At 33.7% G+C, this 13,367-nt stretch overlaps 1 protein-coding gene across 4 annotated transcripts in view; it reads left to right on the top strand.

The window, feature by feature from the left end:
- The window catches only part of LOC142642073 (cyclic nucleotide-gated ion channel 1-like), a 33,794-nt gene extending 20,807 nt beyond the window's left edge, over positions 1-12,987 (top strand). For 2 of the 4 annotated variants that reach the window (XM_075816423.1, XM_075816425.1), the window contains 6 exons: positions 856-923; positions 2,859-3,071; positions 10,016-10,299; positions 10,785-10,896; positions 11,180-11,413; positions 12,312-12,987. In XM_075816423.1, coding sequence (XP_075672538.1) covers positions 856-923; positions 2,859-3,071; positions 10,016-10,299; positions 10,785-10,896; positions 11,180-11,413; positions 12,312-12,719 — 1,319 coding nt within the window. In that variant the 3' untranslated portion in view covers positions 12,720-12,987. Of the gene's footprint in view, positions 1-855; positions 924-2,858; positions 3,072-10,015; positions 10,300-10,784; positions 10,897-11,179; positions 11,414-12,271 lie in introns of all 4 variants that reach the window. The other 2 variants (XM_075816422.1, XM_075816426.1) reach the window with 2 other exon arrangements.
- The last annotated feature ends 380 nt before the right edge of the window (positions 12,988-13,367 follow it).

Raw genomic sequence — 13,367 nt, forward strand, 5'->3', positions numbered from 1 at the left:
ATCGGCCGATTTCACTCGATACCGACCGATTCGGGCCGAATCGGCGCGATTTTGCGCGCGTCGGCCAGAATCGGCGCCGTATCGGCGCGAATCACGCCGAATCGCGCCCAAAAAAATGATTTTTTATTGCCGGATGCGCAGGCAGCGGCGTCGCCTGCGCGTCGCCGCGTCCGGCCGCGTCCGACGCGGGTGCGGCGGCCCAAACGCCGCACCCGTGCTTCATAGGTACACACACACGCGCACATATATATAATTTTTTTTTTTTATAAAAATCATTCACCATTTCTTTTTGAATGGTACCAAATGGTTGATAGTGATCTAAAGATAAAGATCTACCAACTTGTTTATAAAGTGATTGTAATTATGCTTAATAGTTACTCTTATGGAAAATGATTGTTTAAAGGACTACTTGATTTTGTTCATTGAAAGGAAAATTACCCTGAGTTTAATATAGAATCAATTATATCATAAATGATTTCCTGTACTTAAAAGAGTGTCAAATTTCTTTTTGATAAATGATTTATTGAATGCATTGAGTAATAATTATTTTTCTTTTTGATAAATGACTGATTGAAATGCATTGAGTAATAATTATTTGTCTTTTCATTTGTTTATATATTGTTATATTGAATTGATACTAGTTTTATTTTTTTCATAGTATTTAGTAATGCATCTTATGTGTATTTGGGACTAGCTTATAAGCTAGCATTTTGTTTTTTAGCTAAATAAGTTGTTAGCTTTAGCTAAATAAGTTATTCTCAAACGGACCATAAGTAAATATTTAATTCTTAATGAAAAAAATAGTTATTTATAATTTGGCTCCCCGAAAACTAAAATCCTGGTTCCTTTATGCAGATCTCAGAAAATATTTCTTGCATCAACACCTTCTATTTGACATTTTAGTTTTTCTTCCCATCCCACAGGTAATGGAGTAGACTAAAGCTAAATTCTTGGTTGCAAAATACATTTTTCACATCTTCTTGTAGTTTGGGACTAACAAAAGCACATTCATGTAGATGGAAATTTAACGACACAAAAATGTAACATAGTTCAACAAATCACATGTTTTCATTCACATGCAATAACAGTTAAAATTTATAATCAATGATAAGTATTACACATTTGATAAATTTTTATAGACCCCACTTACGAACTTACAAATATCAATGCACTCACAATCCTTTAAAAAACACAAATTAACCTAAATCTCATTAAGCTCAAAACAAATTCTCAAATATTTTATTGGGAAAAGGAGTCAATTAATAGATATGACACACAACAGACTATTTCCTTGCCCCCTGTTTGTTCGAATTCCTTGCCCTTCCCCTAGAATCCACTCTGCGTTGAAGGAGCAGCCAGTCGCTTCCTGAGCAGCTGAAAGCATAAAATTTAGCAACAACCTAGAATCAAAATACCAAGTTTTCATTGGATATTTTGTATATCTAAATAAGTTGTAGTAAAAGTTTGATCCCACTTTGGTAGTGGAATATTGTCGTTTGATTCCACTTTGCAAGTTGAAAAGTGTTATTATCTCTTTAGAAGAGATAGTGTGAAAGAAATGATCGAAAATCAAGTGGAAAATGCATTTATAATGTTTGGATAGATGTTGAGTTGATTGAAATTGTGTTTTCAAATGATTTAACATCTAACAAATGTATTCTGAGAGTTTTTGTCTGAAACTCGATAGACTCATTGACCAAATGTCTTATGAGATTATGCAATTTTTTTTACAAAGTTATTGCCAAGAGTTGCACCATTTCATATTTAAACATTTATGAATATTTGGAGATTGTTTTTACCATTTTTTAAAGCCCTTATAACATTTTATTTTTGAATTTTCATGGTCTATATATAATGTATAAACCCTCATTATTCTCCCTAACAAAAAATTTTAGAAACGCTAGGTATTCTCCAAAGTTGCAATTTGTAAAACCCAATAGGATTGGTTGTATGTTGGGGGCAAGTTTACAATTACCCGTTAGCTACTTGAGTATGGGGGAAAATATTATCTAAGGAAAGCAATTTTGTCGTACCTCCAAGCCATTGCAGTGGAGTCGAGATTGATATTGAGGCAGCAGATTCAACAGCTCTTTAGTAGTTTCTTGTGTCTTCAATATATTCCGTTTGGTTATGAATATGAACACATTTAAACTAAGACTCAAATACATAAAAAGTGCGTTTTGAATCTTTTGATTCAGATTATGCCAAAATACAAAAATATGACCCAAACAATACTCAATGTGTTCACCCATGCAAATAAACAAAAAATCACGCTCCTGTATCTTTCGACCAAAAATCCAATAAGATATCTATCAACCTCCAAACACAATCACGTTTTTTGCACATGTTTCAATTCTTTAATTGCTTATTAATAGCAGTGCCTAGATACCGCTCTAACACATTATAAGTTTGTTTTAATTTGAATTACGCCATCTACAAAAATATGATATCTGTATCTTTTGACCACAAAAATAAACATAAAATCATGCACCTGTATCTTTTGACCACAAAACCAATAAGATATCTGTCAACTTCTAAACATAATCACTTTTTTTTTTGTGCATATATTTAATTCTTAATTACTTATTAATTGCGGTGCCTACATACGGCTATAACACCTAATTTTTAATGGACAAATAATACTAATTCTTTTATGAGGAAAACTAAATTATTTCTTTGACAAATAAAACATTTTTCTTCCACAACAAAAGGGTTCAAATAGAATAATTATAAATTTAAAGCAGAAATTCGAAGCAATTTCTTATACACCGTACTATCTTCTTTGAATTAACATTGTCCTACACATAATTAGATTTTATTTAGCGCCCTAATCATGGAACTACTTGTAATTTGTTCAGGTGGTAATGTTATGCATACTCTTAGACGTGAGAGCCATGAAATCTTTGAAAACATTACAGATCTTAAACATTTTTATTTTCTTCCAATATTGGCCAAGAGTTTTTCAAATTTACCTGCCAAGGAAGGATCTGGGATCAAATCATGAGCTACTTGGTGAAAGGCGATGGGTCCTAGGTCCACTGGATTTCTTTCTATACATCATTGCCGGCCATGTAAGTTTGATTGTGTAGAAATTTCATATTCATTAAATTTAATCTTGGCGAGTATGCAAGTGTTGAACCCATCTCTCTCTCTCTCTTTTTGAGAGAGAGAGAGAGATGGGTTCTTTTTTTTTTTTTTTTTGAGGAGTTGGGTTAAAGTTAGATCTTATATAACTATGGTATAGTACTTAGATACTGTTACTTAGGTTCCCCTCTTAATATTAAGTAGTTTCATATCTTAAGAGATCAGAATCACATGTGGTCAAAACCGGTTTCATGTAAGTGCACCATTGTTGTTAAAAGTGCGCCTACGCTCAAAGCTTGAAGCCCCAATCTCTCAAAGCTTTGCGAGGCCAAAAAATAGACCATTTAATGAAGCAAGCCTTGTGCATGTTTTTTTTGGAGCTTTTTGAAGAAGAATAAAGCACGAATAGGCACGCTTTTATTTTATTTTATTGCTAAAAAAGATATATATCATCAAAATTAATTGTTTAATCTTGAAAGAAATAACATGGACCAATGATTTACTACACAACTATTATCTTTAGGGTGTCGTATTACACATTATTATTTTTTTTTTTTATGTGTCATAAGATAGGTTAATTTACAATTCTTGTGCTTTTTGATCTTTGACTTCTAGATGTATGTTGATTGAACCACATACATCGTTTGATTATAACTATCATGGTTATGTACTTTTATAAAGCACAAGAGAAATATAAAAAAATTTACGTATAAAACTTTCTATGACTAGATTATTATGATATTGACCATTGATAATTGTTTTCAATTTACTGTATAAAATTTTTAAGAATTGAAATAACTTAGGTAAAAATTGAATTTACAAACATTATACAATTGACTTCCCTAATAGGTAAAAAATAGAAATTTTGGGCTATTATTACTTTTTGAAAAAAGTTTAGCTACAAAATTGGAGGTAAATTTTGACAAATTCATAATTGAATTATATTTTCTTCTTATACCCTCCTTACTTGCAAAATTTCTAGAAAATTAAAAATTAATAGTTATGTCATCAATAAATTGTTTAAATTACAAGTTTTTATAGTTTAAAATTATGCATAAAATATAAGCTTATAAATCATATAGTAAATAATATCCAATTGGCACAAATTTGACATGTGTATTAAAAGTATAAAGAACATGCAATCAAATTGTTAGATTTTTAAAATATGTAGTAATATTAATTTTTTTTAGATCCTTATTTTTTTTATTATAATATGTTACGAATATTTCTATTAGAAGTTATGAAATATTATATTTGAAAATTGTGCATTTCACTTCAATCAAGTGCGCTTTTTGTGCTTAGGCTCCAAGAGGCTTATGCGCTTAAGTGTGCTTGACGTTTTTACCAACATTGAAGTGCACTTTACCTTTAAACTGTTTTTATTTTTTTATTTTATTTTTATATCTTTTAATCCGGTGATCCGATTAATGCTCATGATGATGCGAACCTCAATCGACACGCTTTGAGACCTAAAAAAATATTGGAATATTTACCCAGGAAAGCTAAAATTCAGATTTATGATAGAAACCCTGACCCAACGTTTATAATCGAAACACGAACCAAAGGTATAAGTTGACCTTGACCCAATGATTATAAAAAATCACGAACTGAAGGTATAAAGTTTGAACGCCACAAGGAAGAATCCCTGATAAGTTCACAATTCTTGAAGAACCAAAAGAGAGCAAAACCTCACATTTTTTGAATTTTATTCAATAATATTATGAAAAACGTTTACAGACTTCAGGGCCTATTTAAAGGCTCTATAAAACTTGACAAATAAGAAAATATATTCTAAAATAACTCCTAATTGATACCTTACCATATCAGGAATCAAATTTGACTTAGAAAGCATTAAATGCACCTAAACACAAGGAAAATACCTAAAAAACGTACTAAATAATAAAACCCTAAGTAAAAGTTGATTTGGTCTGAAATTAGCAGATCCAAGATAGGAAAAAAAATCTGCCTTAACTGATATAGAGCTGGAAAGTCAATCAGCCAATAATTCACGCCATAAATCACTCCCAATTAAGCCAGATCAGCCCTAAATAGCTTGAATTATATTTGTTCTCTATATGTTGCCGTACACTTTCATGGAGTTTCTTCACCATCTTAGCCTTCTTTTCACGATCCAAACTAGTCATTTCATTAACTGGTAATGGTAGCAATTCCAAAGGAGTTAGTGAATTAAAACCATAAACAATCTCAAATGGTGAAAAATTAGTAGTAAAATGAACACTCCGATTATATGCAAACTCAATGAATGGCAAACGATCCTCCCAATTTTTCAAGTTCTTCTGAATTATAGTATGCAACTCCTTAACTTGACTTTGAAGTTCCTTTTTCTCCTCCGGATTACTCCTGTAGGCTGGTCGGTTAGGAGTTGTCACACCTGGTACAAAATCAATTTCATGCTCTATTCCTCTAATAGGTGGCAATCCACTAGGAACATCATTAGGAAACATGCCCTCATATTCCTGCAACAAAAAGACAACAAAACTAGGCAAAGATTCGTCAAGTTCATTAGTATTAAAACACACCTCTTTGTACAAGAGTACAAATATAGGCTGGTTTGTATAAAAAACACTCTTGACATCACTCGCCTTAGCATAAAAACTCTCTTGTTTTTTTGTTTTTCTCTCATTTTTTCCACCCTCAACTGTCTTTTTACTCTTTTTTATGTTTTCACTTACTTTTTTCTGTTCACTCTCTTTCTCATCATCTTTTTTTGCATTCTCAATCTCGCAATTTTTCAAGTCATTCTCTCTTTTCAGTTTCACTTGATCTTCATACACTTGTCTTGGAGTCAACGGTACAAGAGTAATGGTTTTATTATCTTTAACAAAAGAGTACCTATTCTTGAACCCATCATGATTGACCTTCTTGTCAAATTGCCATGACCTGCCCAATAAAATGTGACCCGCTTGCATTGGAACAACATTACAAAGTACTTCATCCTTGTACCTCCCAATTGAAAAAGAAACCAGTACTTGCTTATTTACCTTAACTTCTCCACAATCATTCAACCACTGCAACTTATATGGTTTAAGGTGTTTCAAGGTAGGTAAATTCAATTTTTCAACTAAAGTAGTGCTAGCCACATTAGTACAGCTTCCCCCATCTATAATCATACTACATACCTTGTTGTTGACGTGGCATCTAGTATGAAAAATGTTCTCCCTTTGTTGTTCCATGTCATCCTCTTTGACTTGGGCACTTAAAGCACGCCTAGCAACAAGTGACTCACCCTCCACTGGATACTCCACTTCATCATCACAAGCATCCTCAAGTGATGGAATTTGGTCATCATCTTCCTCGCTTTCAGTTTCCACCTCTCCATCAATACGTGCAATCATGGTCTTCTTATTTGGGCATTGTGAAGCAACATGACCTACTCCCAAACAACGAAAACGCTTAATATCACGATTACGAATTTGGGATTCATTTTTACCTTTGTTGAAACTGGGAGCATCATCTCTCCTTTTTGGTGGTTCGACTTTGGACTTGAAAACAGCCCCTTCGTCTTTCCTCCCATTTGACCTCCATGAAGTAGAGGAGCCCAGATTTTGAAATTACCGAGTTCCTTTCCTTTTAAGCTGTCGTTCCACCTTTATTGCCATGTGCACCATATCCTCCAACTCCACGTAGTGCTGCAACTCCACCACGTTGGCAATGTCACGATTCAGACCATTCAGAAACCTTGCCATGGTAGCTTCTCTATCCTCCTCTACATTTGCCCGAATCATGGCAATCTCCATCTCCTTGTGGTAGTCATCCACGCTCCTATAGCCTTGAGTAAGACTCTGTAATTTCTGATACAAGTCCCTATAGTAGTGACTAGGAACAAACCGTCTCCTCATGATTGCCTTCATTTCCTCCCAAGTCTCAATAGGTCTCTCATGGTTTCTCCTTCTGTTCATCACAAGTTGATCCCACCATATAATAGCATAGTCAGTAAACTCAATGACAGCAAGTTTTTCCTTTTTCTCCTCAGAGTAGTTGTGGCACTCAAAGATTAACTCCACCTTCTTCTCCCACTCCAAGTATGCTTCTGGATCATTTTTCCCTTGGAATGTGGGTATCTTCATTTTTATGTTTCTTAGGTTCCTGTCAGTCCCATCTTGCCATCTTGGATCTCTTCGGAAACCTCTACCACGCCTTTCTCCCCTTGGCACAAACCTGCCATCATTGTTCAATGAAGCTTGATCTTCTTCATCTTCAAACTCATCATCGTGGTAGTCATCAGAATCATTCATGTGAGAACGCATTTCTTGCCTTCTAGCATTAGGGCCTCTTTGGGGACGCTCCTCACGCAAAGTAGCAATAACAGTGTCTTGCCTATCTATCCGATTCCGAATCTCATTAAACACCACGTTCATGCGTTCAAATTGTTGATGCATGGCCTGCAAAATGATGGACGACTCCTCCCCTCCTTCCCTATTTGATGTTTCACACCTGAAAGACATACTTTTGAAACAACAGAGAATTGTTAGAAATAATTCCTCACAACACTCCCTCACGTGTTTGCACTCAAATTATGTCACTCCCACTCGTGTTTCACTCTTAAATTGGCTTTTTCCAGATATTAGTCTCACACTCTCTTGCCTTTTTCCACTCGTAGCTTCACCTTTTCAGTTCTGCATTAAACTAATAAACTTGATCAAGAAATTCAACTTGTAGTGTTAAAACAAATACCAACGGCAAGAAAAAATGACAGAAATACCAAGTCAAAGGAAGAAGACAAAAGAAAACAATATTCTGGTTTGAGAGAATTGAAACTACAAACAATTTTTTTTTTTTTTCTATTTCCTTTCAGATGTTTTTTTTTTCAAGTTTTTTTTTTTTTTTTTTTGGGAACTGGGGGCACGATTTTAACCTAGTGCACTTCAACAAAAAAAAAGAAAAAAAAACAAGAACGATGAATGAAGAACACAAAAGAAACAAGATAGGATGATAACAGGAAACAAAAGATAAAGGGATAGGAAACTGATTTTAGAACCTGTGCTCTGATACCAAATGATGCGAACCTCAATCGACACGTTTTGAGACCCAACAAAAATATTGGAATATTTACCCAGGAAAGCTAAAATTCAGATTTATGATAGAAACCCTGACCCAACGTTTATAATCGAAACGCGAACCAAATGTATAAGTTGACCTTGACCCAATGATTATAAAGAATTACGAACCGAAGATATAAAGTTTGAACGCCACAAGGAAGAATCCCTGATAAGTTCACAGTTCTTGAAGAACCAAAAAAGAGCAAAACCTCACATTTTTTGAATTTTATTCAATAATATTATGAAAAACGTTTACAGACTTCAGGGCCTATTTAAAGGCTCCATAAAACTTGACAAACAAGAAAATATATTCTAAAATAACTCCTAATTGATACCTTACCATATCAGGAATCAAATTTGACTTAGAAAGCATTAAATGCACCTAAACACAAGGAAAATACCTAAAAAACGTACTAAATGATAAAACCCTAAATAAAAGTTGATTTGGTCTGAAATTAGCAAATCCAAAATAGGAAAAAAATCTGCCTTAATTGATATAGAGCTGGAAAGTCAATCAGCTAATAATTCACGCCATAAATCACTCCCAATTAAGCCAGATCAGCCCTAAATAGCTTGAATTATATTTATTACGCTTTCATCTTCCTTTGGGCCAAGCTTGGAATGTCCTGCGTTAGAATCAGCCCAAATCTCTTAAATCAGCCCATTAAGTGCTTCTTTGATCTTCTTGGATCTTGCTCTTGTAATAGGCCCAACTGGAACATGCAATAGATCCTTAAATGCTTGTTGATTCTCATCACATGAACTGTCATTTTGATTTTTGTAGCCTCAAGATTTGTATTTTGAAAAGTATTTAGATATCAAACAGTCAAAATCAGTCTTGCCTTGGAGAAATGAGATGGTGATGATATGCAAATGTAATGCAAGTGAAGTTAAATGAGAGGTTTAAAATGGGGTGTATACACTTGTTAGTATCTTTGAGATGTATTTAAAGTCCAAGACATGTGCCCTGGACGACTAATGAAGTTCTACAAGGTTTGAAATCTCAATATGTTGTCTACACATAATCGATCAATTGAGATGTTGACAAATAGCTTTCTAAATTTGATCGATCAAGAATCCTTCATATAGAGTCCTAATTTAGCTTAATCAGCCATCCAGGCTTTGACCCCATAGCCAAGGTATAAAATGAAAACCTAGAGGACATGAACTTAGACTTTTGGAGAGCTATGGATTGTATATCTAGGGTTAGGGTTAACCAATTCCTCTCAAAGCATCACCCAGTGATCAAGGATTCAAGACTTGGTGATCAAGTTGAAGTTGCTGCAATAAGAACACAGTCAAGTTGCTATGAAGAATCTTCAAGAGGCTCTTGAATTTGCAAGCTGAACTTTCATGTGAAATAGAGTTCATGATAGAAGAGTCAATGGTCATGGAGTTGAGTATAGTCATGTAACTAAGTACTACGTGAGGTAACAATAGATTTATTTATGGCAAAGTATATTTTAAAACTTTCATTCTATTATAGTGGCTCTGTTTCCTTGAGGGTTGGTAGTAAACTCCTAGAGAGTTTTTTGTATATAGGGTTTTTTCTTTGTAACTATATTGTCAATGTCATTTATTTTCTACAATTCGTTATTTTGCGATATGGTTGCATATTGTGATAAATCACAAACAATATTACTTGAGCATAATTGGCTAATTAAGTAAACTTGGCATTTACACTGGAATTCAGTGTATTACTTCTTTCCTTTTTTAAATCTTTTAATTAATTAAGTAGTTTCATATCTTTTGAATTCTCTTCTCTTCTTCTTTTTTCTTTTAATTTTTATCATTTTAGTTGAAATAGTTATTACATTTGGTTATGATATCTAAAAAATTTACTGATGTTAAATGATTTGCTCGTCTTTTAGGTATTAGGAGCCTTTTGGTATTGTTTCTCTATTCAACGAACTGTGGCTTGCTGGTACATGGCGTGTGAAAATCATGGTGGATGTGTCCGAAATTCTTTTTACTACTGCAACCACAACTTTGGCTATCACTCCGTTTTAGATGATTTTTGCCCTAAAAATATGCCAAACGCGGAGCTCTTTGATTTTGGAGTATATCTCGACGCTCATCAGTCTAATATCTTAGAGTCCAAAAATATTCCACAAAAAATATTCTACTGTTTCTGTTGGGGCATGCGAAATCTGAGGTTTGCACATATTAGACTCTGTACAATTCCATATTAAGCTTCTTTTTTTTTTTTTTTTTTTTTTTTGAGAAGATCCATATTAAGCTATTTCAATGCATTAAATTTGTTTTTTGCTTACATTATGGACTAAAAGAGTTACTATTAGTTTCCTAGGTGGTTTATACCATAGCATTTATCCACTATGGAGACTTGGATTTCGCGTTCAACATACAGACCTCCATACTTGATGTTAAAACTGTTACCCTGGTAGATGAGTATCAGCAAAGTGGCTCAGGACTTCTCTGATTGCCAAAAACATTGTCGTTACTCTATGTCTTGTATATTAGGATTGGAGGGCCTAAAACCTATGCATGCACGCGCACACACACCAACACACACACATGTTCTCTAAGCTTATTCATTCCCTATAAAATTTTGTAAATTCATTGTAGTTATAAATTTTCAAGATTAGCATCTCATACATCATAGTTGTGCCACTTTTGTAGTTCTTTTGGTTCAAACCTCCGAACAAGTAACGATGTATGGGAAAACTGCTTTGTACTTTGCGTTACTATCTTTGGCTTGTTGCTATTTCTATATTACATGGGAAATTTTCAGGTGTGAATCCAATTCTTCTATTTATTTATTTATTATTTGTCATTTATTATTTAATGTTAGGCTCTTAGTTGTACAATTATAAAGCAGAGAGACAGTGGTTTCTATATAGGAAGAATGAAACACCATAATTTTCCAAGTAATATACTAATCATCCTACTATATTATTACATTGATACGATTGTCATGATGAGATGTTGTATACTTATAGGTATACTTTTTTTATGCCTAAATGTATATTGTAAGATATTGTGAATTGAACTTACTATTTATAGAAGTGGGACAGACGTGCATGCAGCGAAGTAAACGAAGGAAACGAAGGAAACGACAAGAAGCAAACATTGAATTGTGGCTTTCCAAGGAAAAGGTCCCTACAATAATGAAAAGCCGTATAATTGGGTTCATACATAACAGATTTGACGAAGACGAAGATGTTAATGTGGAGAACCTGATCCCTGATCTTCCTTTGGAACTTCAAAGCGATATCAAGCGCCATATCTGCTTAAATCTGCTAAAGAATGTGAGTTTCTTCACCTCTCCACAACTTTTCTAAATAACTCTGTCCTATGCATAATGATCCACAACTTTTCTAAATAACTCTGTCCTATGCATAATGATTGTGAATGGTACAATAACTTAATTTCATCCAAAATGAAAGATGATACATAATATCTATATTATATCATATACTGTATAATACACTTTGGTCAAGTCATCCAAAAAGGGTTGAAACACAGATTTCTTGCTCTGTCGCTATATCTTTATATATATATATAAAAGTTGGATTTAAGTTGACTAGTTAAGGATGCACTATAAATTAACCATTTTGATATCTGGTTTTCATCAAAGATACATGTCGCTATCACTGTGACATGATACCCTTAATATTAGAATAAAAAGTGAGCCTTAAATTCTCATTAAATCCTTTTTTAACCTATTCTTTTATAATATTTGAAAGTTCTTTTATAATTAGTTAGTAAAATTGTTAGTTTTGTACTTGATAAAAATGTATAATATTAAAGAGTAGTGCTTATTTCTCGCATGTTAATACATGCACCTTTTTTTTTTCTTTAACTTCATCGTGACTTAAAGTCAAAATTGTTTGGAAATCGTGATTTCACGATTTCTGATTTTTTGTGTGCGCATTAATGTATGTGCATCAGGTTTTTGGTTGATATTAAAGTTTGTTGCAGCCTAAAAGTTGTAATAACCATGCAATCATAGTAAAATACAACTCTAAATTTATATATTATAAAAAATATTTGAAATCTCTTTTTGTGTTTTTTGTTTTGTAGTTAAAGAAAAAAAAAATTGAATTTTATGGTAATTTCGACTTAACCATCTCTCTTTCTCCTTTTTTTTTTTTTTTTTTTGTTAGGAAACAGATTGTAGTTCAACTAATTTGTTTCCTTTCTCAGCTCAATATCATAACAAAGAATGGCTTGACTAAGCATCAACAACTTTTGCTTAACATTTGCGACTCACTCAAGCCAGTGTTCTACAACGAGCAAAGCTACATTGTTAAGGAGGGAGACCCAATTGATGCAGTATTCTTGATTACGTACGGCATTGCATGGACCTATCCAAGCAGTAATAATGGTGAAGGAAAGCATGTTGAGCGTCTTGATAAAGGTCACTTCTTTGGAGAAGAACTTCTTGAATTGCTTTTGAATCCTTCCTCTGTCAACGCGGATAACCTATCCAAACTCCCCGTTTCCTCCAAAACCCTCAAAACCCACACGAAAGTGGAAGTCTTTGCCCTGATGGCCAACGACTTGAAGGATATTGTCTCAGCTTTCCCTCAAGGAATCTTGCTCCACGATTAGAATCCAACAGAGCTTGATGTTGTTGTTGAATCCAAGGAAGTTTCTATTTAATTTACAACGAGTCCGGTGCTGCAATCAACCTAGTGTTGGTGCTTCAAGAAAACTTCTAAATCCAGTAGTACTTGACATTGTTGTTGCAAAGCAATGAAGCGATGCATTAAGATTTGTCTTTTGAGTAATGCTACAAACACAAACTATAGCCAACCTCTTATTGGTTTTCATTTTGGTCCACTATTAATATCACTTGGTAAAACAAGCTATCCTAAAACAAGATCCACTATGAAAGAATTGAAATTTTACAATAGTGACTTAGACCACTAACATCCTATTGTTACCTCGAGTAGAAAATTTATTACTACGATCACATGATAGTTCCAAGTCCACGGATTATTTCTTTCTCAGATCTACAGCAGCCACAAGTACACCCACTTGTGTTTTTCTTTAAACTCTTGAAACAGCAATCGAAGAGATCACCAAGTTTTCGACATCAATCTTGATCTTGATAACTTTAAGTATGTATGAAGGTAAACACCTCTAAATCTCACAAGAGATTTACATATGCAACATATCAACAACCTTTAAAACGTGGCTAGAGTTTTTCTATTTATATGAGACATAAAACATAAAACCCTACACATCAAACGGGCT

This window comes from Castanea sativa, chromosome 7, assembly GCF_040712315.1.
Source record: "Castanea sativa cultivar Marrone di Chiusa Pesio chromosome 7, ASM4071231v1".
Classification (NCBI taxonomy): domain Eukaryota; kingdom Viridiplantae; phylum Streptophyta; class Magnoliopsida; order Fagales; family Fagaceae; genus Castanea; species Castanea sativa.